The sequence below is a fragment of the Halichoerus grypus genome, chromosome 3 (genome assembly GCF_964656455.1).
Source record: "Halichoerus grypus chromosome 3, mHalGry1.hap1.1, whole genome shotgun sequence".
Classification (NCBI taxonomy): domain Eukaryota; kingdom Metazoa; phylum Chordata; class Mammalia; order Carnivora; family Phocidae; genus Halichoerus; species Halichoerus grypus.
In genome coordinates, this window is record NC_135714.1 from 191,296,712 (window position 1) to 191,323,373 (window position 26,662).

General features: G+C 43.9%; 1 protein-coding gene across 6 annotated transcripts in view; it reads left to right on the top strand.

The window, feature by feature from the left end:
* FAT1 (FAT atypical cadherin 1) overlaps positions 1-26,341 on the top strand; it is a 127,938-nt gene extending 101,597 nt beyond the window's left edge. For 2 of the 6 annotated variants that reach the window (XM_036112387.2, XM_036112388.2), the window contains exons 11-29: positions 367-563; positions 3,024-3,177; positions 4,008-4,241; positions 5,070-5,459; positions 6,658-6,872; positions 7,128-7,265; positions 9,425-9,568; positions 10,147-10,344; positions 10,756-11,557; positions 11,693-11,824; positions 13,540-13,697; positions 14,314-14,776; positions 16,256-16,409; positions 16,549-16,659; positions 17,970-18,601; positions 19,289-19,426; positions 21,836-21,895; positions 23,998-24,033; positions 24,902-26,341. In XM_036112387.2, the coding sequence (XP_035968280.2) occupies positions 367-563; positions 3,024-3,177; positions 4,008-4,241; positions 5,070-5,459; positions 6,658-6,872; positions 7,128-7,265; positions 9,425-9,568; positions 10,147-10,344; positions 10,756-11,557; positions 11,693-11,824; positions 13,540-13,697; positions 14,314-14,776; positions 16,256-16,409; positions 16,549-16,659; positions 17,970-18,601; positions 19,289-19,426; positions 21,836-21,895; positions 23,998-24,033; positions 24,902-25,530 (4,985 nt within the window). In that variant the 3' untranslated portion in view covers positions 25,531-26,341. Of the gene's footprint in view, positions 1-366; positions 564-3,023; positions 3,178-4,007; positions 4,242-5,069; positions 5,460-6,657; positions 6,873-7,127; positions 7,266-9,424; positions 9,569-10,146; positions 10,345-10,755; positions 11,558-11,692; positions 11,825-13,539; positions 13,698-14,313; positions 14,777-16,255; positions 16,410-16,548; positions 16,660-17,969; positions 18,602-19,288; positions 19,427-19,914; positions 19,968-21,835; positions 21,896-23,997; positions 24,034-24,901 lie in introns of those variants that run through there. The other 4 variants (XR_004923631.2, XR_013446660.1, XM_036112389.2 and 1 more) reach the window with 4 other exon arrangements.
* The last annotated feature ends 321 nt before the right edge of the window (positions 26,342-26,662 follow it).

Consider the following 26,662-nt stretch of genomic DNA (forward strand, 5'->3'; position numbering starts at 1 on the left):
TGTCCTATTCGACTGTTTTTGATGTTTAGGACTCATTCTGTTGAACTTTATGCTTAGCATATGATAGGTATATTATAATTAACTCTAGTTTCAATATAGGCTAAAGTATTGCTTAGTAGCCTTTACATTTTATTTAGCTTAATGCTGTGTTTCAATACTCATTTTAATGCCTTGATGTTGGGAGGGGGGTGGTAAGTGGGAAAGCTAATATACCAAATTTAATTGTAGTAATTTTTTTTAAAAAACCTTAATTCTTCTAAACCATAATATTACATATATATTTTGAGCAGTTTATTTCTTCTGTTACTTAGATCATTCCTTATTTCAACAAATTTTGACTGTCCTCTTCCTCTGTTGATTTAATAGGAGGAGATCCTTTGGGACAGTTTGCTATTGAAAATATACAGAATGAATGGAAGGTCTATGTAAAGAAACCTCTAGACAGGGAAAAAAGGGACAGTTATCTTCTGACCATCACAGCAACTGATGGGACCTTCTCATCAAAAGCCATAGTCGAAGTGAAAGTTCTTGATGCAAATGACAACAGTCCAGTGTGTGAAAAGGTGGGCTATTCTTTCTTTCTATATTATGAATTTGGATTTCTTTCTTCACCCTCTCGGTAGGATTGTCCTGTGATGCTGGGTGTAATTCAGCTGCGTTTCATTTTATAACCTCTTACTGTTTAAGCAGAGCTGAGTGTTCAGTGGAGCAAGAGTAGCGTTAGCTCGGGAACTATTTTGGGGAATGCTAAGTAGCTTAAAATCTCATTCAAAAATACTGTAAATTATGGGCAGGCTTACGGTTTGTGTTTAACTCTAAAAATGCTTTGTGACGTTTATCATTCTCGTTCTTGGGGGATGAGTAGTAGTTCATCTACAAAGCTCCATTTTGCTTTAACAAGTTGGTTTTGGGGGGCACTTGCTCTTCCACACACCACGGAAACAGGTTAATGAGGGTGCTCTCGCAGCTGGGGCGCCCATTTCCTAGGAGAACAGACTAGAGAGGAGCTGTTCCCGTCCGGGGCTGCTGGGGAGGCCTGGAGCAGCGATGCTCCCTGCTGCCGGGGGGGGGGGGGGGGGTGAGCAGCAGCTCAGCCCGGGGGAGGTGGTGCTGAGATAAGCAAGGGGATTGGGACTCTATCCTAGAGAAAAGAGGGACTCGGCCTCCTTTTGTATTTGAAAGGTGGAGAGGACCTGAATGAAGAGTTCCTTACAGAAGATGAGTTTGGCGGGATCGTGTGCATGTAGGTGGGCGCGTGTGAGAGCACGGGGTGGGAGGGGAGGCCGAGGTGGCCAAAGAGAAGAAAGGACAAGCTGGTGCCCTTGGTGCTGCCCGCATGGGGCAGCATGGCAGGTGTGTCGAATCAGGATGGACTCTGCTGTTTCCTACAGAGGTGAGAGGGAGAGAGACCAAAGATACAAGCCTGGAGTGGAGTTGGTCTAAGAGGAAACGTGTTGTGTTCCACTTCAAAATTGGTGTTAGGTAACGGGACATTCAGTGGAATAGGTTTTGTAGACATTTAGAGTTGGCAAGACTAAAGGTGGAGATCGGGAGAGATGTAAACTTGGCAGTTTCTATGGAGAACTGACAGCGGAATCCATTTGGGAGGATAATAACAAAAAGAGACAGAGAGTCCATAGGCATATTTCCTTTCCTGGGGAGAAGGGAGGGAGAAGCAGAGGCGGGCGGAGGAGAACCATACCAGGCAGTGTTACTGAGCGCGCAGGAGGAGAGGACTTTTAGGAGGCAGGACAGCGAGTGGAGGTTTGGCGGCCAAGCAGATGAGTGAGATGTGGAACAGGACTTTGGGACTCGGAGACTGGCTTGGAGACCGTGGGCTCTGTATCCAGATGCGGATGGATGCCTGACGGCAGGGAGGGTGTGTGTGAATTGCACACACAGGAGAGTCGGAGGAAGGGAGGACTGGTAGATTAAGGGAAGGCTGGGGAGAGTGAGGGACAACGGTCTTGAAGAGGGACAGAGAAGCTGAGCAGTGTCGGTGTTGCCGCTGTGGAAGGGGACAGAGCTGTTCTCCGGAAAGTACAGTGTGCTCAGGAGGGAAGGGAAGCTCCAGAGGAATGAGGAGTTCGATCCACATGCAGACTTTCTGGCAGCAGGGTTTTGTGTGGGTGGGTGGTGGAGGGGTGGAGGATGTCTGTGTGTGTCTTACAGAAAATCAATGTGTGTGTTTTGCTTTTTTTTTTTTTTTTTTTTTTAACACTTGGCATATTACTTGGATGTGATGCCTTGTGATCTTTGGGAATAATAAAATTAGGACATTAGATCATTTGAAATCACCAGTATTGCAAAATACCCTGTTTCATGAGCCATAAAATGTCGTTTACCTAAAACTGAGCTCACATTAAGAAAAAAAAGTCAACAAAATCTCAGCCTGTTTGTCTTATGTTTTGGTTTATGGCAGGAGTTTCTAATTAGTTAGAACTGGAACTAACCGTTCATTATGTTTGAGTTCGGTCAGCTGGGGAGGGAGGGGGTGATGGAGGCTAGCACAAGAGCCCCCCCACCCCGGGGGCCTTGGGGATTCTTTGTTTTCTCCCGTGACATGGGGATGACCGATGTCTCAATGCAGTTATATCTGGTCATGTGTTGGGAAGGATTGCAAGTAATGAATTTCCTGTACTGAAAAGGAGACATTGATGTAACAGGCATTTACTCTCCAGTTTTTGGGTAAATATGGAATACTACTTATATTTTCTTACAAGAACTTAACTTAGACATGAACCCAACTCAAAGACGTCAGGTATTGAGAATTCTGTAGGTAAATGCCAGGTTAGACTCTTTCAGTGACACAGAGGAGTTGTTACCTGTTACCTGACTCCCGTTTTGTTTTAAATGTGTTTTATAAGAAAAACAGTTTTCAAAGCTCCTTGGATTCTAAATTCCATCATTTCCCATGTTTTCTGTGACCAAAGTTAAACGTCTTTTTTTTTTCCGTTTTTCCCTTGGCAGTCATGTTAACCCTTCATATTTTGTGTTCACGACATTGCTTAAAATCTTTGTAGACTTTATACTCGGACACGATTCCAGAAGACGCCTTTCCCGGGAAGCTGGTCATGCAGGTGTCCGCCACAGATGCAGACATCCGCTCCAACGCCGAAATTACTTACACACTGTTTGGTCCGGGTGCAGAGAAATTCAAACTAAATCCAGACACAGGTAAAGATGGGGCTTGGGGCAAAATTAACGACGTTCCAATAAAGTCATCTCACGTATGTGGGTGGTTTTAGGTCCCACGTAAAATTTGAAATTACGTTCTGTTCCTATAAAATTTACTCTGATACTACAAAATCGGCATCTTTCAGAAATCTACACAGCAATTTGCTGTGTAAAATTTGGGGTGAGATTAAAAAAAAAATTAACAACAACATCACCTACTTGAACCAAGGATTTAAAATTTAGATTAGTATCAACTTCTCTTTTTTAAAAATAGTTCTGAAATTTAAGTATATCTCAAACTTCCTGCTTCATCCATTTTGTATATAGTTTGTTTTCTTGAGTCCGTGGGCATAAACTAATAATTTAGCATACTCCTTAAAATAATTAATAGTATTCTATTTGTATGTAAATCTTTGACTGTTTTCCCTCTTATAATTTGTATTTTGTTAAAATTACAGTTTTCTGGCAGCCACCCCTCCCAGAACTAATTGTAAACATATGAAGCTATGAGTCAGTTTAAAAATATTTAAATTTGGTAAATTAGGCAGCGTTTCCCCCCCCCCCCCCCCCCCGCTTTTGTGACATTATATATAATCTGAGAGGCCCTAGCCTCGAAATCTTTATGACTTGAAGAGCCAGCAGCCGGCAGGGTCTGGAAACCTGGGTCGCACTGGGGTCCTCCTACAGATGTTGACTCCTGTCACTGATACCATCGTGCCCCCTCCCCCCCAGTTCTGTCATCGTAAGAGAAAAGGGGAAGAAATAAGATGTGCGTTTGCAGTTCACATCTTACATTTCAAGTGAATCCATTTATTTTTGTTTGTTTTTAGGTGAACTGAAAACGTTGGCCCCTCTTGATCGTGAGGAGCAAGCAGTTTATAACCTTCTGGTCAGGGCCACAGATGGAGGGGGCAGATTTTGTCAAGCTAATCTTGTGCTCACATTAGAAGATGTGAATGATAACGCCCCCGAGTTCTCCGCCGACCCGCACACCATCACCGTGTTTGAGAACACAGAGCCTGGGACGCTGCTGACCAGGGTGCAGGCCACAGATGCGGACGCAGGTACTGTCTAGGTGATGTTTTTTGCCTTTAAGCCGTGCTCGAAGATTGCAGGAACCTCTGTCCAAAACACATCCCAAATTCAGTCTCTGTAACTTATCTTACCTTAGGCATATCGAATAACTCGTTGTTGTATTATGTAATTCCTCAGCCTTAAAAATGGAATGAAATTTTTAGAATAGTGAATTCATTTTTAATGAATATTTGAAGTCCCCAAATTGTGCCCCGTGTACTTACTATCGTAAGACATCTGCGGTGTCCCTAAAATTATGGTTAGTGACTATATTAACTGATCTTCATATCCATTTGAATTAATTAAGTGAAGTGTTATTTTGTGAATAAACCATTAGTGATGGAGATTTTGATGTGGAAATAGAACAGAAGCACATGTTACATTGGTATAGTTTTACAGACCTTTCACAATTTTTATGGAGAGTATAATCCTCCAGGATACATATTTGTAACATTTCCGTAGCAGAGAATAAAAATAATTTCTTAAGTCATAATAGTACTGAAGAATTAGAGCAATAACAAAAATGTTACTTTTCAGATCTTTGACACAGGCTAAATAATAGACTTCATTTTAAAAAGAGCTGCTGGGTATTCTAGCATACATTTGCATAGTCTTAAAAAGCCAGATAACGATGAAGTCATATTTAAGTTAGTAAATTGTTAATGAAAACGTTTGCTTTTTAAAGATGATAGTCATAAGAATGTCTAAGTAATGCATGTTAGCACTTTCCCTAATATGCTACATGTTTTCTCAAAAAAAAAAAATTTGTTTAAATTTCTCGAAATAAAACAATCTGACGTATGGTCATGTGTCACCAGGACTGAATCGGAAGATCTACTACTCACTGATTAACTCTGCTGACGGGCAGTTCTCCATTAATGAATTATCTGGAATCATTCAGTTAGAAAAGCCCTTGGATAGAGAACAGCAGGCTGTGCACACCCTTACTTTGAAAGCTGTAGATCAGGGTTTGCCAAGGAGGTTGACCGCCACGGGCACTGTTGTTGTGTCCGTTTTGGACATAAACGACAACCCTCCGGTGTTTGAGTACCGTGAATATGGCGCTGCCGTGTCTGAGGACATTCTCATCGGAACAGAAGTGCTTCAAGTGTATGCGGCCAGTCGGGATATTGAAGCAAATGCAGAAATCACCTACTCGATAATAAGTGGAAATGAACACGGAAAATTCAGTATCGATTCTAAAACAGGTAACCTACCCTGTGAATGAGAGGAAGCCCTTTATTCTGCCCCAAAGGCTAGCTCGCCAGCACTTTACCTGATGCAAAGAGACAGATCAAGACATTGGCAGTAGCTACTCTGGAAAGATAAAACTCGACTTTTCTTTATGTTGTTACTTTAAGTGGGATTCAGAGTGGTTTAGAACTTTTGAGTGGAAAATTAAAGAATCACACTCTAGTAATTCAGTCAAGATGTCAGATGTAGTAAATTAGTAAAGATAGAGAGTAGATGACGGAAGAGGATCTTGTGTAAGGGCTCCTTGCTCGCTCCCATATTGAACCCATGTGAAAGTAGCCTCTTACGTGAAACAGTGGTTTCGACCCCTTTGATCTTAATTTCTATAGGGGGCATCTGATAATTCATTAAAATTGGCGTCTTCATTATGCTAGTTACATAGAATAGCCGAAGTACTCTGAATCAAACTGAATGACTGTCGACAAGGTCAAGAGTCGTAGGAGCTGTTGACGCTTGCTGCATGAACACTTTTGTTGTCTTGTTAACCTGTGGTCTAAAACAGCGGTATGTCTCCGAACCTTGCAGAAAGTCACTCCATTCAAACCGTATTTAATTGCGTGTGACTATTGCAGATGAAGAGTAGGTGTGTGGTGATGCTATTTTAAAACCTTTTTTTTAATGCATATCATAGAATTATTATTTTTAGGGCTCCTTTATAGGATGGACTATAAAGAAGGGTGTTAAAGGAATTGTTAAATCAAAAAGGGATTCTTTTTTAGTGACAAGATGTAAATAGTTATTCTGGAGATATTAAAAAAAGGGTACACATTTCTATAAAAGAGAAACAATGAGAGAAGGGAAAGGAAAATAAAAGCCCAAGAGTAGAATTCTTCTGTTTCCTTTCTACATTATTAGAGGGATGTCTGTAGTAGATGGTGGTTTGGAAGAGAGGAGAAATATAATTATTTTTACGGTGGGATGTGGGTAGTGTTGACTGCAGGAGCAATTTAAATACCACAGAGAAATAAATGAGCATCCGGGGATGGGCAAACTCATAATTTGTAATTGCTGAACTAAGATATTAGAAAACCTACATAAATGATAAGCAGACTTTTGAGGCAGAAATGGTTTGTTTGGAAGTGTGTTCCCATCACAGTAGGAGGAAGTGGTAACATTTAAAAGTCCTGGAAGTCATTTTGCTTTTCCATCTAGGGGCCATATTTATCCTTGAGAATCTGGATTATGAAAGCTCTCATGAATATTACCTGACTGTCGAGGCCACTGACGGAGGCTCGCCTTCATTAAGTGATGTTGCAACTGTGAGCATTAATGTAACCGATATCAATGACAATTCCCCTGTGTTCAGCCAAGACACCTACACGGCAGTGGTCAGTGAGGATGCCCCTCTCGAGCAGTCTGTCATCACGGTGTGTATTTTCTCCCCTACCATGTTCTTCTTCTGGATCTTTGAAGGAAATTTCCGGAGGGTCCATCCAGTTTTTGTCGTGGCCTTATCGAAAATAATTGGAAGATGTGGAAATGTCTTTTGTTATCCCAATCAATTACTGGCTCTGTTATAAATTACTGCCTTATAACAGCTGGCTCTTGATATCAGAAATTGGCTTAGTAGACTCCCGTCCCTTCCTTAGCTGTCTCCTAAGCAGGAGTGTGATGTTTTCTAGGTTATGGCTGATGACGCCGATGGACCTTCAAACAGCCACATTCGCTATTCAATTACAGATGGTAACCAAGGAAGTCCATTTACAATTGACCCCACCAGAGGAGAGGTGAAAGTGACCAAGCTTCTAGACCGGGAAACAGTACGTGCAAAAGTTTGGCTTAAATTGTTTACAAATTACCAAATCAGTACATAGAGGTTCCTTGTGCTCACATCTGTCACATGATGGGACGTCCGAGAAGGGTAGAACCAGCCTTGTTCACGTACTGACAAGCGAGGTACAAACACTTGGAAAAGCAATTCCAGTAGGAAAATCTCAAGAATATAAGAGATGTGTTTCCTGCTGATAGAAGTTTGGATAAAAAGGTTTATCTTCAGGAAGAAACTACTCTTGGCTCCAGTGTTTGGAGGCACTTCATGGAGCTAGTTGCTGGGTTTTCAATAATGGCAGAGACTCAGAAAACATAGTCGTTGAGAGAAGGGGAGTCCCCGTGAGGAACTGCGTGAACAGAGGCATGGGGCAGGGAGGACGTGGTGTGTATTTAGGTGATTATTTTGGGTTGTATTGGAGTAGAGGAATCCCACCAAGAAGTGAGGGACACGGTAGAAAGGTGTGCAAGGAACGGATCAGAGGCTCAGGCTGGATGCTGCAGGCGGCAGGGAGGTAGCGAGCAGTTGGGAGCCTGGGGGTAACTCTCCGGGGAGACTGGTGTGAGGGTGAGTGTCACAGTGGGAGTGCGCGGTGTTCACCAGCGCCGGGTACCGTACTGTGAGGCAGCAAGAGCCCGGTTGGGAGGTGCCATGACGAGCGAGTGAGCGAGCAGACAAATGCAGAGACCTCGTGAAGGAGAAATCCGGGTCCGCAAAGCTCCGCTACGGCCCCGCGTAGGAAGCAGTGGCGTCCGAGATGTGGGTTCTCTCCTGCCTGGCCGTGGCTGGGGCCCGCCCTCCCGGAGAGCCAGGGCATCGGGAGGCCGTCGACTTTGCCCTGGGAGTCGCGGTGGCCTGTGGGGTCTGATGAGTCGAGTTTTAGAGGAGAGTGGCACATGAAGGAAAGATTTTCAGCCAGTATTTGGAGATTTTACTCAAACTTAAGAGACTTGAAAGCTGGAAATATAGATACGGCACAGGCCTCTGGAGATGATGGCAGAGGCAGTTGGAGGGAGTGAGATAAATGTGAGCAACCGGAGAGAGGAAAGCCGGGCTGCACCCCCGGCCCTCCATCCCTCCATCTCTCCGTCCGTCCACTCACACTCAGGGAGCTGCCTGGCGAGGTCACCAAGTCCAGAGGTGAATTCAAAGGACATTGGTGGTAATGGAGTATAGTTTCAGAACACTAACGGGTAAAGCTGAGAGGAATTTGGGAAGATAGTAATGAGCTACCTCATTCAAGTCTCAATTCTTTCATTCCTTTTGCGTCCTGTTACTTCTGAGCAGGGACTTTGCAAGAGCTTAGGAAGCACGACTGTTAGGCTTAAGGTTGCCATACTGCTGGCCAAACAAAACTGAGTGTGACTGATGTGCTTTTCAGCTCCTTCAGTGCACTGACGTCCGGTATGATGGCGTGCGGTGTGTCCCAGGCCATTTGCCCTTTTCTGAAAGTTGGAGCATCTTGCAGGGCTCATATTCTGCAGAACATACTCTGGGGTTTAGCTCGCTTTCTGGTGTCTTCCACCTCCTTCTTGAGGAGAAAGCTTCACAAGGGACTGCCCTCGAACAGAGCCCACCTCACTTGATGCACTTTCTTTTGTTAGGGGGTTACGAAGAACTCCTCCTCAGGGATTTGGACAGGGGATTGTAATCTGAGTGTAAGAGTGATGGGGGAGGGTGATCTGGCGTGTCCTGAGGTGTTGAAGATGACTGAGCCCTCGGAGCTGGAAGACCATTTCCTCTGGCTTCGGGCTGACAGTCCCACTTGGGCCTTAGAGAAAGCTGCCATCCCCGTTACTTACAAAAGCAATTGCTTTCGAGCCCTGTTAACGTTTTTCTCATTGTTTGTATTACTTCTCTGTCATAATTTCTGTTAATCTGCAGGTTTTTAAAGATGGAATGAGTATGTTTAGAGAGGCATCAGAGAATCTAACCACCATTGGTAACTTTTCCTGTTGAGCGCATATGTTCTGTTGTGTAGATATTTGCAGCGTGCTTGTTTGTAGATTGGGGAATTGCCCACATACAAGACAGCAAGTGAGGACGGGTACTCAGGTCTGCCCTTCCAGGCTCTCAGTCCCCTTCTGATGAAACCCTGCGTTTGAGCCTTGTGAAGTGGACATGTGTTCTCTTTGTTTTGTGTCTGAAAAGATTTCAGGTTACACACTCACAGTTCAGGCGTCTGATAATGGCAGTCCGCCCAGGGTCAACACAACCACCGTGAACATTGACGTGTCGGATGTCAATGACAATGCTCCGGTCTTCTCCAAGGGAAACTACAGTGTCATTATCCAGGTAATCTCGGGGATGCTCAGTGGTTCATCGAGCCCATGCCTTTTGAAATGAGCTCTTCTATTGGCCTCAGTTGTTCGTTTGAAATATCTTTCTTTTCCAAAGACTACTTTTTAGAAGAACAGGAAGAGTAAAATGAGTCCATCAATACTAAAAAATGAGTGTTTTCAAGATCCAGCCAAGCTTTTCTCTCTCCTTTTTGTGCTTTGCTTTTTAAGACATTCTCACTAGCTTGATCCTTCATCTGATTTTCTGCTGTCCCGTATTTGAGCAGCATCCGAGAATCTAATCCACTTTTCTTTTCCCCCTCCCCCACTCCATCCCTCTCGCACTTCTGCTCCGCATGCATCCTTTCTTCTCACATGTGCCCTCCCCAAGCTCCCACCTTTCCCCTTCGCCCCTTTCTCCTCCCCATCACTGCCCCCACCCTCACCCCCTCTTCTCTCTCCTCCTATCCAATGGAACACAGCAAGGCTTTGTTTTCTGTATACATCACGTTACAGAAAACCTGCCTGTGTCTCCTGCCGTATAGATTTGGTTTTGTTGAAAGTCGAGGGGTTTTTGGTTCTTGTACCCTGCAGGAAAATAAGCCGGTGGGTTTCAGCGTACTGCAGCTGGTCGTGACCGACAAGGACTCCTCGCATAACGGCCCACCCTTCTTCTTTACTGTTGTGAGTGGGAATGACCACGGGGCCTTCGAAGTGAACCAGCAAGGGGTCCTCCTGACATCAGCTGCCATAAAGAGGAAGGTGAAAGATCATTACCTACTGCATGTTAAGGTATGAAAGTCTTCATGATTTTGCTGTGGATTCCTAGAGGAGAGATCCTTTGGGAGCTATCTCCTTGTATGTAAATAGCTTACGTTTCATGATAAAATGAATAGAATTGTGGTCTTTTTTTTTTTTTTTTTTGCCATACCTTTGTTTTTATCCCAGGGCACGTTGAGGGGTCTCATTTATTCATTTGGTTACTTCATCATGGACATTGATGGAGCTAAGCTTCCTTATGAGTTAGTGAAAGGGCTATGAAAAAGTATTTATCCTTTTCCTTGTAGGCTTCTTATGAAGAAATAACTATCTAGTAATTGGTAATTTTTTAAAACATGAACAATGTAAATGTATTTTGAGTAAGAAGTTGTAAACAATGACAAAGACGACAAAGGTGTTTTGTTTTGTTTAATTTTCTCACAGGTGGCAGATAATGGAAAGCCTCCCTTGTCATCTTTGACATATATTGACATCAGGGTCATTGAGGAGAGCATTTATCCGCCTGCAATCTTACCACTAGAGATTTTCATTACTGCTTTTGGAGAGGAATACTCAGGCGGCGTCATTGGGAAGATTCACGCAACGGACCAAGACGTGTATGACACGTTAAGCTACAGTCTGGATCCCCAAATGGACAAGCTTTTCTCTGTTTCCAGCACCGGGGGTAAGCTGATAGCCCACAAAAAGCTAGATGTAGGGCAGTACCTTCTTAACGTCAGCGTCACCGATGGGAAATTTACAACAGTGGCGGACATCACAGTGCACGTCCGACAGATAACACAGGAGATGCTGAACCACACCATTGCTATCCGCTTCGCCAATCTCACCCCGGAAGAATTCGTTGGTGACTATTGGCGCAACTTCCAGCGGGCTCTACGGAACGTCTTGGGTGTGAGAAGGAACGACATACAGATTGTCAGTCTGCAGCCCTCTGAACCTCATCCACATCTGGATGTCTTGCTTTTTGTAGAGAAATCAGGTAGTGCCCCGGTTTCAACCAAACAACTTCTGCACAAGATTAATTCTTCCGTGACCGATATTGAGGAAATCATTGGTGTTAGGATACTGGATGTATTCCAGAAGCTCTGTGCAGGACTGGATTGCCCATGGAAATTCTGTGACGAGAAGGTGACCGTGGATGAAAACGTTATGTCAACGCATAGCACGGCCAGACTGAGTTTTGTGACGCCGCATCACCACAGAACAGCCGTGTGTCTCTGCAAAGGTAACACACAGAAGTAGATGAAAGCAGGGGTACAGATCATTTCACGGGAAGCCTTTGCAGGCTACACAGTAATGATCATTTTCTTGAAGTTCCTGTTAATTAGCTTCCCCCCCCCCCCCTCTGTTTTTGAAACAGAGGGAAGATGCCCACTTGTCCATCACGGATGTGAAGATAGTCCGTGCCCTGAGGGATCTGAGTGCGTCCCCGATCCCAGAGACGACAGATACACCTGCGTCTGCCTGGGTGGCAGGTTTGGTCAGTGCCCAGGTAAGAGTTCAGTGATGAAGCACGCTCCTAATTTTAAAAGTCACTTTCAAGTGTTTCTTGCCATCGTTTTCTTTATCGGGGTTGACAGACGTTGTAAAGTGCATTTATTATAACAAGTCCGGCATACAAATGAATCGAGAGCAGTAGTCACTTTTCCTTCCTCTTACGTATGACAACCCACCCCTGAATTACTAGTGACACTCTTCCTTCTCTGTGATTGTGGTCATGTCAACATACAGTCCCATATGTACACATTCAGAGTGATTTTTCCCGCATTATCTTTACCAAAAAAAAAAAAAAAAAAGTTACCACATCTTACAGAGTTTGCTGCTTGCTTTTCCGTGGCTTAACGTATGTCGTGGGCATCTTCCCAAGTCCATGGCCGTAAACCTAATGCTTTCCAGTGGTTATACCATGGTTTTCCAACTTTGTCCTTATTCATAGAGCTTGAGGTTATAAAGATGCTTTCTTGTGTTAAAAATGAATCCTTTTCTACACTTAATCATGGTGAGGCGCTGAGGAATGGACAGAATTGCTGAGTCATTCCGTGGTAGTCCTGAAACTAATATAACATTGTATGTTAATTATACTTTTAATTTTTTAAAAAGTACTTTTATACATACAGCCTTATTTATTGGTGCTTTCTAAAACTAGGATTTACTGCGTCAAAGATTAACTACATTTTTGGGGCTCCTGGGTGGCTCAGTCATTAAGCGTCTGCCTTCAGCTCAGGTCATGATCCCAGGGTCCTGGGATCAAGCCCCACGTCTGGCTCCCTGCTCCGCAGGGAGCCTGCTTCTCCCTCTCCTGCTCCCCCTGCTTGTGTTCCCTCTCTCGCTGTGTCTCTGTCAAATAAATAAATAAAATCTTTAAAAAAAAAAAAAAAAGATTAATTACATTTTTAATTTTTAAATATACCATTATATTAGTTGCCCAGAAAGTTACACCAGTTCCTTTCTTGCAGTCATCTGTGACCGTCTCACTCCCCATTCTCTTACCAATATATGGTTTTCAATTAAAAAACAAATTCCCCCATCCAGTGGGCATGAAATGATACCTAGTTATTTTAGTTTGCATTGCTCCAGCTTCTTGTGAAAGTTTTATTTATTCCTACTAGCATTTCCTCTCTTGGACTGGCCTGTTCATATTCTTTGCTTGCTTGTTGGGGTTATTTGTCTGTTTCTTGTTTTTAGTGTGTAGAACATTCTGTGTGCTCTGAGCATGAATGTTATCTCCATCCCACTGTCTATTATTGGTGTTTTGATTTGTTTACAGTATTTCTTGTCATTTTGAAATTTAATTTTTGTCGGTTCTGTATAGTTTTACATAACTATTTCCACCTCTGGAGAGTGATATTATTTTCATCATTTTTGCAAACTGGGGATTATATTTTGCTTGAAAAGTTTCCCCAAACCACCTGAGGCTATGTAAATATTTTCCTCAATTGTCTTCTAATAATTTTATATTGAACCTTTTTATATTTAGATCTTTCATTGTTTTAGAATTCATTTCTCTCTGATACAGTAGTCCAGTTCTCTTCCAAAAGGAAATCCAGTTATGCTGTGTTTTTTATTAAAGCAAATAGACATTTTCCATTGAATTGAATTTTATAATGTTGTAACCTTAAAACTTGGATCAGTGTTGGGGGGAATCTCACTTTTACAAATACGCTTCAGCTTGGTTCTGATTTATGTTTTCCTCTTTGTGATTCACAGGGAGTTCATCTGTAACATTTACTGGAAACAGCTTTGTGAAATACCGTCTAATGGAAAATGAAAACAAATTGGAGATGAAACTGACCATGAGGCTCAGAACGTACTCGGCTCACGCGGTTGTGATGTACGCACGCGGGACTGACTACAGCATCTTGGAGGTACGTTTTTGTACCCGAAGACCTTAAAAACACGGAATTCCATTTCATGTTCACATTGTCTGTTTTTGAAAAAAAAAAAAAAATTAAGGGAAATGGTTTTATTCCACACTTAAATAGTTCCTTGATACCTCTATGAGTTTTAGACTCTTGGGCTAAAAAGCTATTTTGCTCTGCAGTAGTATAGGAATGGACTTCTGTGTCTCACAACTTTTTTAGGTCATGTGACAGTTAACATTCAAACTCCAAGTGGTATTATATCTTATTAATGTTAGACAGTTTATAGAGAGTATTCACAAGTGCTTGTAAGTGATAATTACCTTTTTTTTTTTTTAAAAATGCATGATCCACTTTTGATTTTACCTGATGCTCTTTTTGGTTGTTATTCAGTTAACAGTTAATTGTGGGTGATTTCCGTAATGCTTTTTGGAGGTGCAGTAGGCCCTTGAACTTGCGTTAGGTTCATTTCTGCTCTTGGCGCGTGTTCTGCGGTGCTTAAATGCAGTCTCACTCACTTTCCCTTCGGTAGCTAAACCTGCCTCTCCTTTGGATGTTTGGTCAGAGTTCCTCGTTGACGATCCTGCGAGGGTAATGTGAACGGTGATTGTCTTTATCACAGATTCATAACGGAAGGCTACAGTACAAGTTTGACTGTGGAAGTGGTCCTGGCATCGTGTCTGTGCAGAGCATTCAGGTCAATGATGGGCTGTGGCATGCGGTGTCTCTAGAAGTGAATGGAAACTATGCTAGGTTGGTTCTGGACCAAGTTCACACGGCATCAGGCACAGCCCCCGGGACCCTGAAGACCCTCAACCTGGATAACCATGTGTTCTTCGGTGGCCACATCCGTCAGCAAGGCACCAGGCACGGGAGAAGCCCCCAAGTCGGGAGCGGTTTCAGGGGCTGTATGGACTCCATTTACTTGAATGGGCAGGAGCTCCCTCTGAATAACAAGCCGAGAAGCCACGCGCACATTGAAGAATGGGTGGACGTCTCTCCTGGGTGCTTACTGACAGCTACTGAAGACTGCTCAAGCAACCCTTGCCAGAACGGAGGCATTTGCCACCCCTCACCTCCTGGAGGTAGGCCTCGTCATGCTAGTCATCTTCAGAGCCTTACGCGCGGAGGCCCTTGGCAAGTTCCTCAAGTCTTTGTTTTCCCTTCCCATTCACACGATGGTGTCCGATCCTGCAGTCAGTGTTGGAATGGAGGGAAACCAGAGCAGGGCTGGACTCAGGATTCTTCCCCCAGTCAGGCTGCAGGACCTCCTCGTTCTGCACCAGGAACCACTGGTGAACCACAGCTAACTCTGCCCTCTTCTTCCTTGTGCTGTGTGTTTGTTTTACGCACTCTTCTTCCAACCACATCGGCGTTGAGCCAGTGGGACTCAGGACCGTACGCTCAGTCCTTCTTGAGGGCTCCCTTAGATCTGATGGCTCAGCGCCTAGGGACTGCTGGCCTTGCTACAGACCGGGTTTGGTTTTCCAGGATGCCTTGAACCCTCCTGAAGTGTCGCCAGTCGTGTCCTGAAGCCTCAGCGTAGTAGAGCACTCTGGCGTTTGTTAGCCTGCCCTGTTTGTCCCCTTCCCAGTCATAGAAGCTGTGAAAGGACAGTCATGGTGCCTCATCAGGAGAGAGCTTTGTGTAATTAATGGAGAAAAAATCAGAATAGCACTTCACTGGGATTTCCAAGGATTTGGCTTTGTGTTATTTTCTTTGGGAAGTGTTTGTGCATACTCCACACACAGAATAGACCAGGTTATCCCCAAAATAATACTCTGCATGAAAGTTTATCCTGTGCTCATGTTCCATGTCCAAGTCAGGTCAGCAAGGACGCCGTCCTCGTTGACTCAGGGATGAGACTGAGAGAAGCATTTTCTTGAAACGTGCAAGCACGATCCCTGTAGCAGCAGGAGGGCGGGGAAGTGGCGCCCCACACGGGCTCCTAAAGCTTCTAGCTCAGAGTATCGCATCTTTGGCCAAAGAAACTCCCACAGCCGTGCCCACCTTCAGAGGCAGCAGGGAAGTGCAGTCCTGCCCCGGAAACAGCTGGAAAAAGTCTACCACCCTGTCCCATGTCACAGTCTTTGCAAAAGTCTGACATTCTTTGTGCTCCTTTGGACACATTTGACAATCACCTTCCCTTGATGGTAGTTCATAGTCTCCCGAATATTTTCACATCATTATCTCAGCCTTTAAAAGTTTGGGAGCTGCAAATAAACGGGGATGTTTGGTAGTAAGTGTTGTTAGTTGGCATGACCACTCAAATAAGAACTGTTTTTCCCTGCTCTCTACGCTTGGCCCAGTGACCTTACATAAATTATGATTAAGTCAGGCTGATCATGAGTTCTCTCTTCAGCTCTTTTGGTTTGGTTATACCAACAGTGGAAGTTAGATCTTGTTGATAACGGCGACATCGTACCCAGAGGGAATACAAATTGTACTAACTTCTACGGGTCTCAGAGAACGAAGGCTTCTCTTAAAAGTCAAAACCAATATTATACTGAGATTCTTTGAGTTATAGAATGATTGGACTTTTTTGTTCCCTTTCGCTCCTGCAGGTTATTACTGCAAGTGCAGCGCCCTGTACATAGGAACATACTGTGAGTTGAGCGTCAACCCGTGTTCCTCCAACCCGTGTCTTTATGGTGGCACGTGCGTCGTGGACAACGGGGACTTCCTGTGTCAGTGCAGAGGATTATACACCGGTCAGAGGTCGGTGTAGCCCTCAGGATGAAACTTCTTAAAATGCCTCCCCTTTATACGTAGGATTACATTTACTTCTTGTTCTCTGTTGTGCTGGATTCCTTTGCAGTAAAAGTGTGACGTTGATGCCTCTTTCCGTGTCCTCCAGGTGCCAGCTTAGCCCTTACTGCAAGGATGAGCCCTGTAAAAATGGTGGAACGTGCTTTGACAGCTTGGACGGTGCTGTCTGTCAGTGTGATTCGGGTTTTAGGGGAGAAAGGTAACTGGCCTCTTCCAACATTTGTATTTGCGTCTCCCTGTCGCATCACATCAATTCGCAGATGCGACAGAACTTTATTCATTTGGGTGATGTTGCTTTAGACTTTCATGTTCCCCACCCTTAGGTCCTTGTAGACTTTTATCCTTTCACTCATTAAAATACTGAGCAGGTAAATACAACGTAGTGCCTGAGGATACCTACCTCTGTGCTTCAGAGATCTTTATCAGCAAGGTTCTCGCAGGCAGGACGTGTTTGTGGAATGATGGTTTTATTAAGGCACACACACACGGAGGTGGTTACCGGTCTTCGGAGTGGGATGACCGTGACCTCTCTTCAGAATATGCCGTAACTAACATTTATCTAGCGTCTAGCACCCGTTTTCTAGGGGAGGAAAATGAGGCACAGCGGGGCTTGCGTACACCTTGAAAGAGGCGAGTTTTTAGTTCCCAGATGCCCTTTCACTCGTTCAGTTTACAAAGTGACTCTGTGCATGTTATTTGTACATGCCTCACGCCTCCCTGAAGTGTGCACCGTCGGTCTCATGTGAAGGCTCTGAGTGTGAGCTGCGTGTAGGTATCTGCCTGTGCTTTTGCTCAGTGCTGCTTAGAGTCGTGAGTTTTGCCATCAGTCACATGGTCTTAGTTCCTAAGTTGACTTTCCTAATTCCAGTCAATTAATACTTAATATATTTGACAAAAATGTCTCAAATGTTGAGTGGCCGTTGAGTACGGGGGAGGGGCAGTAGATACATTTTATTAAAGGAGGGAGGGTTGGAGACGTGCCGGGCACACCTGCACAGGGCCCCCGTTTGGAAAAGCAGAGGGCGTGGAGAGGCCCAGGAATGTTCCGTCAGGTGAGGGGCCGTGGGAGGTTTTCAGCAGGAGAAGTGTCTTAAAATGGAAAACAGTTTTCTAACCTTTCACATGTTTTATGCAACTGTTGTATTTCCAAACAGGGAGATTAGAAATCTGAGCCTAGCCCGTTAGGACAGTTTCCAGCATACGGTTTATCCAAATGCACATTCTGAACAAAGAGAATCAGACACAGACTGAATGCTTAGCCCGGGAGTTTGGTTTAGTCACCTGGCAGTTAAGTAGGGCGTGACATGATGCTTATCTCCCCGTCGTCCCCAGTATAGACTCTCGTGATTAATTACTCCTCGAGAGGTGTTCTGTGGTCATGACTGTTGTTGGTAGTGTTTTTGGTGGTTACCTCCTCTGTTTTGTTTGGGTTCAGTTCCTGGTCTCTGGGAAGCGCGGGTGTGGCCTGTCGTGACGTGTGTGGCAAGTGTCTGTCCTCGTTCTTGGCAGGTGTCAGAGCGACGTTGACGAGTGCGCCACCAGCCCCTGCCGCAACGGGGCGCTGTGTGAGAACACGCACGGCTCCTATCACTGCAACTGCAGCCGAGACTACAGGGGCAGACACTGCGAGGACGCCTCGCCCAATCAGTACGTGTCCACTCCCTGGAACATCGGACTGGCCGAGGGCATAGGCATTCTCGTCTTCATAACGGGGATATTTCTGCTGGTGGTGGTGTTTGTCCTCTGCCGCAAGATGATCAGTCGGAAGAAGAAACAGCAGGCTGAACCCGAGGACAAGCACCTGGGCCCCACCGCCGCTTTCTTGCAAAGACCGTATTTCGATGCAAAGCTCAATAAGAACGTTTACTCAGACATACCCCCCCAGGTGCCTGTCCGTCCTATCTCCTACACTCCAAGCATTCCGAGCGACTCCAGGAACAACCTGGACCGCAATTCCTTTGAAGGATCTGCCATCCCAGAGCATCCGGAGTTCAGCACCTTTAACCCCGAGTCTGTGCACGGACACCGGAAAGCCGTGGCCGTCTGCAGCGTGGCCCCAAACTTGCCTCCGCCGCCGCCTTCAAACTCCCCTTCCGACAGCGACTCCATACAGAAACCCAGCTGGGACTTCGACTACGACAGTAAGAGTGGCCCTTTGCATCTGCATAAAATGTCACCGAGCTGAACGGTGACCTTGTGCATTTTGCCAGAGCTTCGGGTGGGTCCAGTCACGTTGTGGAGCCTTGTGGTGTGGATACGGAGGCTCACACCCCCGAGACCCTGGGTGTGATGTGAGAAACTTGCCCTGGCCGAGCGCCGGGGCTGTGATGTCCTGGGAATCGAGGACCTGGATCTAGTCCTGCTCACACTAATATTCGGGAGAGAGCATGTCATTTTTGGGATGGATATGGGCTCTCGATTAGGATTTTGGGGGCTTTTTATGACAAATTAGGAAGGGCATTTGGCATGATGGATTTTTAAAGTCAGAAGTCGTAGTATTTATAGCAGTGGCCTAACATATCTTTTGATGCTTTAAAAATGGCTCTATATGCCTTTTTAAGAGGAAGTTTTAATTCCCCATACTGTCTCATGATCTCCACAAGCGGGGTTATTGAGAATTTTTCTGTTTTGTGAATCTGCAAGAATGCTTGCAGGTTTGTAGGTTTTTGGTTTGTTTTTCAGATGCTTCTTTTTTCTTTCAATTGTTCCCATAGTTGGTCGGGCTCAGGCAGTATTTGGGTGCTGCTTGCTCTGTGTGAGAACACAGCAGTGAACCACCCAGAGGCCTTACCCTCACGGGGCTGACCGTTGTCACCTCTTCCTTTTAGCTAAGGTAGTGGACCTCGATCCCTGTCTCTCCAAGAAACCCCTGGAGGAAAAGCCTTCCCACCCGTACAGCGCCCGGGAGAGCCTGTCGGAGGTGCAGTCCCTCAGCTCCTTCCAGTCCGAGTCGTGCGATGACAATGGTGAGTAAAGAGTTTTGAAATGCCGCGCCGTGGGCGTGGTGTGGCGTGTGGAATGTCGCGGATGTGCCCGGTGCCCTCGTGGAGGCTCAGACTGTGGTCACGTCCCACTCGGGACCACCGGTGCACAGCCCACAGCCCCTTCTACAACCTGCATGAACATCTGCGGGGGAGAATATTTCAAACATTCCTAACGGGATAGGCATTTGAACTGCAGCAGCTTGTCAGAAATAGGGCAGAAAATACACTGAAGATCTTTTCTGATTAGGGCTTTTTGTTTTTTGTTTTCCCACAACAGTAAATGTTCTAGAGATTTTGTGGGGTTAAAAAAAAAAAAATGCAGCAGCTTTCTTAAGCACAGCCCCCGACCCATCCTCCTCCTCCTGCGCCCCCGGGTGGCAAAGCGGTAGTCGGAAATGTTCAGCTCCGGCAGCTCCTTCGCTATGACAAGGTTTTATTTGTCTCTCCCCCCAACCCCCCTGCGGCCCCAGCTCCCATTTGGATCAGAGCATACTGACTGAGAGCACAGTTTAAGAGATTGCTAGTAAGTTTGATTATATTTCTAATGAAGAAAGTTTGACAGTGGGATCTTTGATGCTAGTTGTGTTGATCTGATTTCCCTAGGTAAACTGCGTTAATAACCAGCTTTGCCATGTTAACACATACCAGTAGAGAAAATGGTCAATATTCAGTAATAAAATAGTTGTTGGTGGAAATTTTTGCAGCTCAGAATTAGTAAGTTTGACTATTTTTTTTTTCCTTAAAAATGTAATGTGTTTAACCATTTCAAATATTTGGTGGAAAGAAAGAACCCATTATCATTTATTTCTAAACCCAGAGTAATATAGTTCATAATATATTGCAGTCTTTTTCCAACTAAAGATGGCCATGAGTTGACTCCATTCATTTCTGATTTCAAGCAGGTTATGTGTCGGATCAGAGTTCACCTGTGTTTTATTACTTATTACTTAGTGACGGAGTCTCTGAGCATAGCTTTGCTTATTAAACCAAAAGAATAGAATTCTTTCTTCCATTAGGTTTAATTTAAAACAGTAGTGTTGCCAGTGTATGTAATTTATATTTTGGTTCCTAAAATGCTCTTCATAAATACATTTCAGAATCTTGTCAGTGTTTTCCTCGAAACATCATTCTTCTTAATACTCCTAAATACTTGTAATAAACGGTGGTCCGTTAGTTATGAAAGTTAATTTCTGGAAAACGCAGTGTGAGAAAGAAAACCTATCCCAGAGTGTTTGTGTTTTAATTTTTATCAGTCATAAAGTCTGTTAATTATATTTTTAGTTTTCTGAGGCTTTTGTAACAGATTACCACAAATGTGGTGGCTTAAAACAAGGTACATGTATCATCTTACAGTTCTGTAGTTCAGGAATCCCGCCGCAGGTCAGTGGGCTCACGTGGAGGTATTGGCAGGGCCACTGTGTTTCTGCCCCCTCTAGGGGAGATCCTGCTCCCTGACCTTCCCCAGCTTCTAGAAGCCGGTCTTCTTGCAAAGACAGCATTGCCTCTCTTCAGCCATTCTCCTGTAATCTTTGCTCCCTACACCCACAGCTAGGAGAGATTCTGCCCTTTCAAGGACCTTTGTGAATACATTGGGCTCCTACAGACCATTTAGGAAAATCTCCCCCATCTCCAGATCTTTAATCACATCAGCCAAGTCGGTCCCTTTGCCAGGGATGCTAACATATTCCCCGTCTCCCAGGATTAGATGTGGACATCTTGGAGGGCCATTTTTCAGTTTACCATACGCACACATGTTTATCTTGGCATAGATGCTTTAAAACAGTCTGATCTACAAATAAAAGGGAATTTACCTAGGAAACAGCCAGGCAGACAGTCTGCATTTCTCTGCTGGTACGTTAGCCCCCCAGCTGTTAGCCTGTCTGCAGAAAAGAGAAGAAATTTGGAGTTGGGACCACACAGAACAGAATTAAAGCCAGTTTTGTATTTATGTTACGTATTTTATCTTATTATGTAACGCTAACTTTTTCTGGGAATGTACAAATTCATTAAACCCAGCAAATTGGCTTAGCAAGCACTTTACTGTTTAAATGTGAAGTCTTTTGCCCATGAGATATTAAAATAAGGATTGTTTTGGCATGACTAGATCTGTAGGTGAGAAAACTTAGAGCTAAAATATGTCTTAAATTATAGTATAATGTGGTTACTTTATCCCTTTGATTAATAACAAATATATATCACTTGATTAGAAAAATGTCTAAGCTATATAATAGCAAGAGTATAGGGGTCATGCATAATTATATTATGTGTTATGCTAAAGTTTTCATGTTTTTAAATTAGGTAGAAATTATATAATGTAAAGAAATCCTATTTAATGCACTGTTTTCTAACTGAAGATTTTCCTAATTTACTCCTTTTGAACCTTTTCACAAGCTTCCATAGTGACTGTAATACACCTTGTCAACGCTGTCGTTGACACGGTGGATGAAGAAGGTATAGTCACGATAAGTGTGCTGTGTGTTTGTGTTCATAGTGACTGCCACTAGAATAGTGTGCTTTTGCCTGTTGTGTTATAAAAAAAAGTCGTTTGTGGTTTTGACGGGGTTGAGTACTTTTGTGCAGGTGTGTATGTATATTCATAATCGAGGTACGTTACAAAACTATTCTGATGTGTGTTGCGTCTTTGTCCCTTTTTCCACCCGTAGTGAATTTGTGTAGATACCAGAAATGACCCATAGGATCTTGACAACTTGGCTTTACATGACACAGTATTAAGAAGCTTAGAAGTCATTCTAGCTAAACTTTTTTTTTAAACCCTCTTCATAGGAATAACACTAACACACAGCTTTTATAATTACCTGAGTGTGATCAAGGATAATGATAGAACATGGCAGAAAGTAATTATTTTCATTATATGGTTTAGTGAAAATTAATATGAAGCTTTTATCTCTCTGTTCAAAATTCTATGAAAGGGCATTGATCTGCACCTAAAGTTACTTTAAATTAAATCAGCCCTTTATTAATGCACTGAAATTTGAGTAATCACATGTAAATTGCACAGCCTAGTAGCTTTTAAACTGTAAATCCCATCCCCAGGAGGGCTTAGAATTTATCTTTTTATACACCATCAAGAGTGCATTAGGCGTAGGGGGAGCGTCTTTGGGAGGACATGTATGTTTTCAGGATTGAGTTGAGAAGGATGGTTTCGGGATAGGGCAGGCCAGGCTGAGGGTTGTACCTTCCTAAGAACAGGTACTGTGTCTTGGTCAATCAGAAAGTAATCTGATTTTGTCTAGTGGATTCTAGTTATAAATATTGATGGAATTTTAAAAAGCAGAACTTTAAAACAGTTCTTTCATGGGATCTCCTTCATTGAAAAATAATAGAAACTGTATTTAAAGTTGAATGCTTGAATTTTAAGAATCGAGTGCCTCTGGAGTCACAAAGGTTGTCAGTCCTCTCAAAGAAATTACCACATTTTTAGTAGATTTTAAGAACAATTCTGTAGATACACATTGACTAAATACTGGCTTAATTCATTTTTTAGAACCACCATGGTCGTTTCAGTTTTAGCTTTAAATTCCTGGAAGAGAACCATCAATCAATCAGATCCTGTTTGTTCCAAATTTATTACATGGGTTTTCAGGAACATTGTAGAATGCATGGAAAGCATTGGTTTTGTTCCAAAAAGCACTGCAGTGACCCTGTTTCTACCATGATTACTACTTTCCAAGAATAAGAATCATGACAATCCTAAGAGTTCGGGCTCGACCTACATTATCTGATTTAATCCTCCTAATAAAGGGATTTCCACTCCCCTTTCAAATGTAAGAACCTGAAGCTTAGCCAGGGTAAGCAACCTGCCCAGGGCCATGGCCCTGACTGACGTGGGATTTACATCTTCTTTCCCGGTCTTCGGTCTTCATGCTGGAGTTCTGGTATGAGATGGGAGTTCTGAAGGAGCGAGTGGCCTTGCAGTGCTGGGCTGGGGACAGGAGTAAGCACAGCCCATGCTCTCTCCCAGGAGAAGGGGACAATGGGAATGTCAAGTCACATTCAGAATGGGCAAGGTTTGCAGAGAGTTTCTTCTAGCGATTCACAAGTCCCTACGTTGGTGAATTTGTCTGAATGTAACGTACATTTGAGCGCTGTAATGTGCTGTAAAGTGTGTCTTACGTAGCTTTAGATGTATTTGGATTCTGTCATCATATTGCTCAGTATCACGAAGGTGTCATTTAAGTTCCTATTTACATTTAGTAGAGCCTTTAGACTTTAATTATTCCTAACCAAATTGTGCTTTCAGGTTCAGATTGCCAGAAAAAAAGGAAAAGAAAGTAAATTCATGTTTGAGTTCCCTGGCAAAGTTCCTCATCCCGATCTTTTCCTGTCCTCCCCTGTCCCGTTTCATTTGCGCTATGTACATTTCTCAGCCATTTGGAACTTCCGTAGATCATGGCTTAGAGGCCTGGTCCATGGCTGACTGGGCCTTGATAAACAGTTGGCATTGTATTATGTACTGATCTTGATTGCCTTTTCAGCCGTCTTTCTGTTTTAATTATAAATGTTTTCTTTTCTCTCTACTCTGCCACCAAAAGAGTCTTTGGCTGCTCCTGACCTCAGCAAATCAAGAGGTGACTTATGCATGCCAGTTGTTCATTGATACTCACTAAAAAACATTGGTAAAATTTGGCCCAAGGCTGACTTGCTTCACTTGTTTGCCGCAGTAACTAAGTCCAGAGCTGTTTGTATGCTGCATTCTAAACACGTCGCCTCGCCTGTGTGTCAGGAGTTCCGTAATCCTTGCCGGGGGAGGGGGGGGGCATTCCCACATCGGGAGGTTTTTTAAAAAAATATAGCCTAAAATGATCCTTTGTCCTTGTAAAAGTAACAAAAACTGGTTGTTGATCAAAAATTGTGCTCTGTTTTTCAGTGTCGGATTGCATTTTGCTTGATTTGGGGGCATGCTTTGTTACATACTTATATTAATGTCATTCATAGTTTTTAGTATAAAGCTTATATGATTATAAAGGAATTTTTTAAAATGTTAGCATGTTAAAGATTACTTTTATTACCTTAAACAGTTGCATCAAGCGTTTAAAGGACCAAACTTCTTCACTGTGTCCTGAGCCTGAACGGATACCTTCATATAGAGCAGTGGGTTCTGAATGACGGGCAGGAGCTGAAGGGGTGATGGGAACCGCTTGTAGAAGAGTGCATGTCCTTTAGATGCTAGCACACTGCTTCTGTTCAGACTTGTTTTGTTTCCTTGAAAGTTAGGTCCCTACATGAAACTGTCGGTCCCCATTTGGAACTAGAGCCTAGTTCAAAGAGGTTGTCAAACTTGGGGGTGGGGGAGGCCCTCAGACAGTGAGCAGAGGTTTCCACAGGGAAAAACCCGTGGGAAGCCTTTGCATTTGTGTGTGTTACAGTGAGCTCTTAGTCCACTCTCACAGTCTCTGGGGAGAAGAGACACTGAAATCTGTTCTCTTTTCTACCAAGGGTATCACTGGGATACATCGGATTGGATGCCCAGCGTTCCTCTACCAGATATACAAGAGTTCCCCAATTACGAGGTCATTGACGAGCAGACCCCTCTGTACTCAGCAGATCCAAATGCCATCGACACAGACTATTACCCTGGAGGCTACGACATTGAGAGCGATTTCCCACCACCACCAGAAGACTTCCCCATGCCTGACGAACTGCCCCCCTTGCCTCCGGAATTCAGCGACCAGTTTGAGTCCATACACCCTCCCAGAGACATGCCCGCCGCAGGTAGTCTGGGCTCTTCCTCGAGAAACCGGCAGAGGTTCCACTTGAATCAGTATCTGCCCAATTTCTATCCCGTCGATATGTCTGAACCTCAAAAAACAGGCCCCGGCGAGAACAGTACGTGCAGAGAACCCTATGCCCCCTACCCTCCAGGGTACCCCAGAAACTTTGAAGCTCCTCCTGTAGAAAACATGCCCATGTCTGTGTATACCTCCACGGCCTCCTGCTCTGATGTGTCGGCGTGCTGTGAAGCGGAGTCCGAGGTCATGATGAGTGACTATGAGAGCGGGGATGACGGCCACTTCGAAGAGGTGACGGTCCCTCCGCTGGATGCCCAGCAACACACGCAGGTCTGACGCTCAGACTCCCCCCCCAAAGTGCCTGGACTTTAACGAACCTGGAGATTATTATATAAGTGATCTTCTGCATCGTTCTCTGCAGCAGTGCTTCAGTGCTTTTTTTTTTTTTTTTTGGTGCGCTAAAATGGGCATGGCTGCACTGAGTCACGCACCCCTTGACGAGTTGGCCATTTCCGGTGTCCGAACCTACTGTAACGGGAGGGGGTTTCCTTTGGCCATGCCGTTTCCGAACACCTGTGTGCATTTACATTGGTCTGTTAAAATGATGAAACGAGAAATCAGCCCTATCATCTTGTTAGCATGATTCATGTATTTATATAGATTTGATTTTAATTTTCCTTTTTTTTGTAAATTTTATGTACAGATTTGATTTTTCATAGTTTTAACTAGATTTTCAAGACATATGGTGCATTTGTTTTTGACCGAAATTTGGTGGTGTTAGCGTCATTACCTAGCACCCTGATTTTTTAATATAACCAGGGTTTCATTCTATGTCCTCTTCCATTGAAGTATGACATTCCATTAAGACATTTCAGTATTAGTCCTTCATTTCTAGCTGTACATAGGAGGAGGAAAGATCTTCTACATGGACATGTCTTAAATGGGTTACTGTATTTTAGAATGATAAACATTTTTCATTACTGGAAAGTGTAATGGGGACCTTCTGCATACCTGTTTAGAACCAAAACCATCACGACACAGTTTTTATAGTGTCTGTATATTTGTGATGCAACGGTCTTGTAAAAGTTTTTACTGAAAACTACCATTAGCCAGTCTTTCTTACTGACAATAAATTATTAATAAAATACTTTAGTTTTACGGCCTGTTTTTCCTCTGGATTTAGACTCTCGTTCGGGATTCAGTTAAGGAGTTGACAGAGAAGGCGGGATGGATGTAGAGATGTTAGCTCTTTGTGGCCTTAAATGGGAAGGGTCCAGGTGCCCAACCAGGAGGTACTTACGGATGTAGCCACTAGGCGGCAGTACATGGCTACTCGAGCCTGCTCAGAACTACAGGTGTAAACAGAAAACTACGTTCTTTTAGGTTTTCCAACTAAAACTTCAAGAAAATTTTACTCTATACATCTTCTCAGTATTTATTGGGTATCATTTAAAGGCTTCTATGGTCT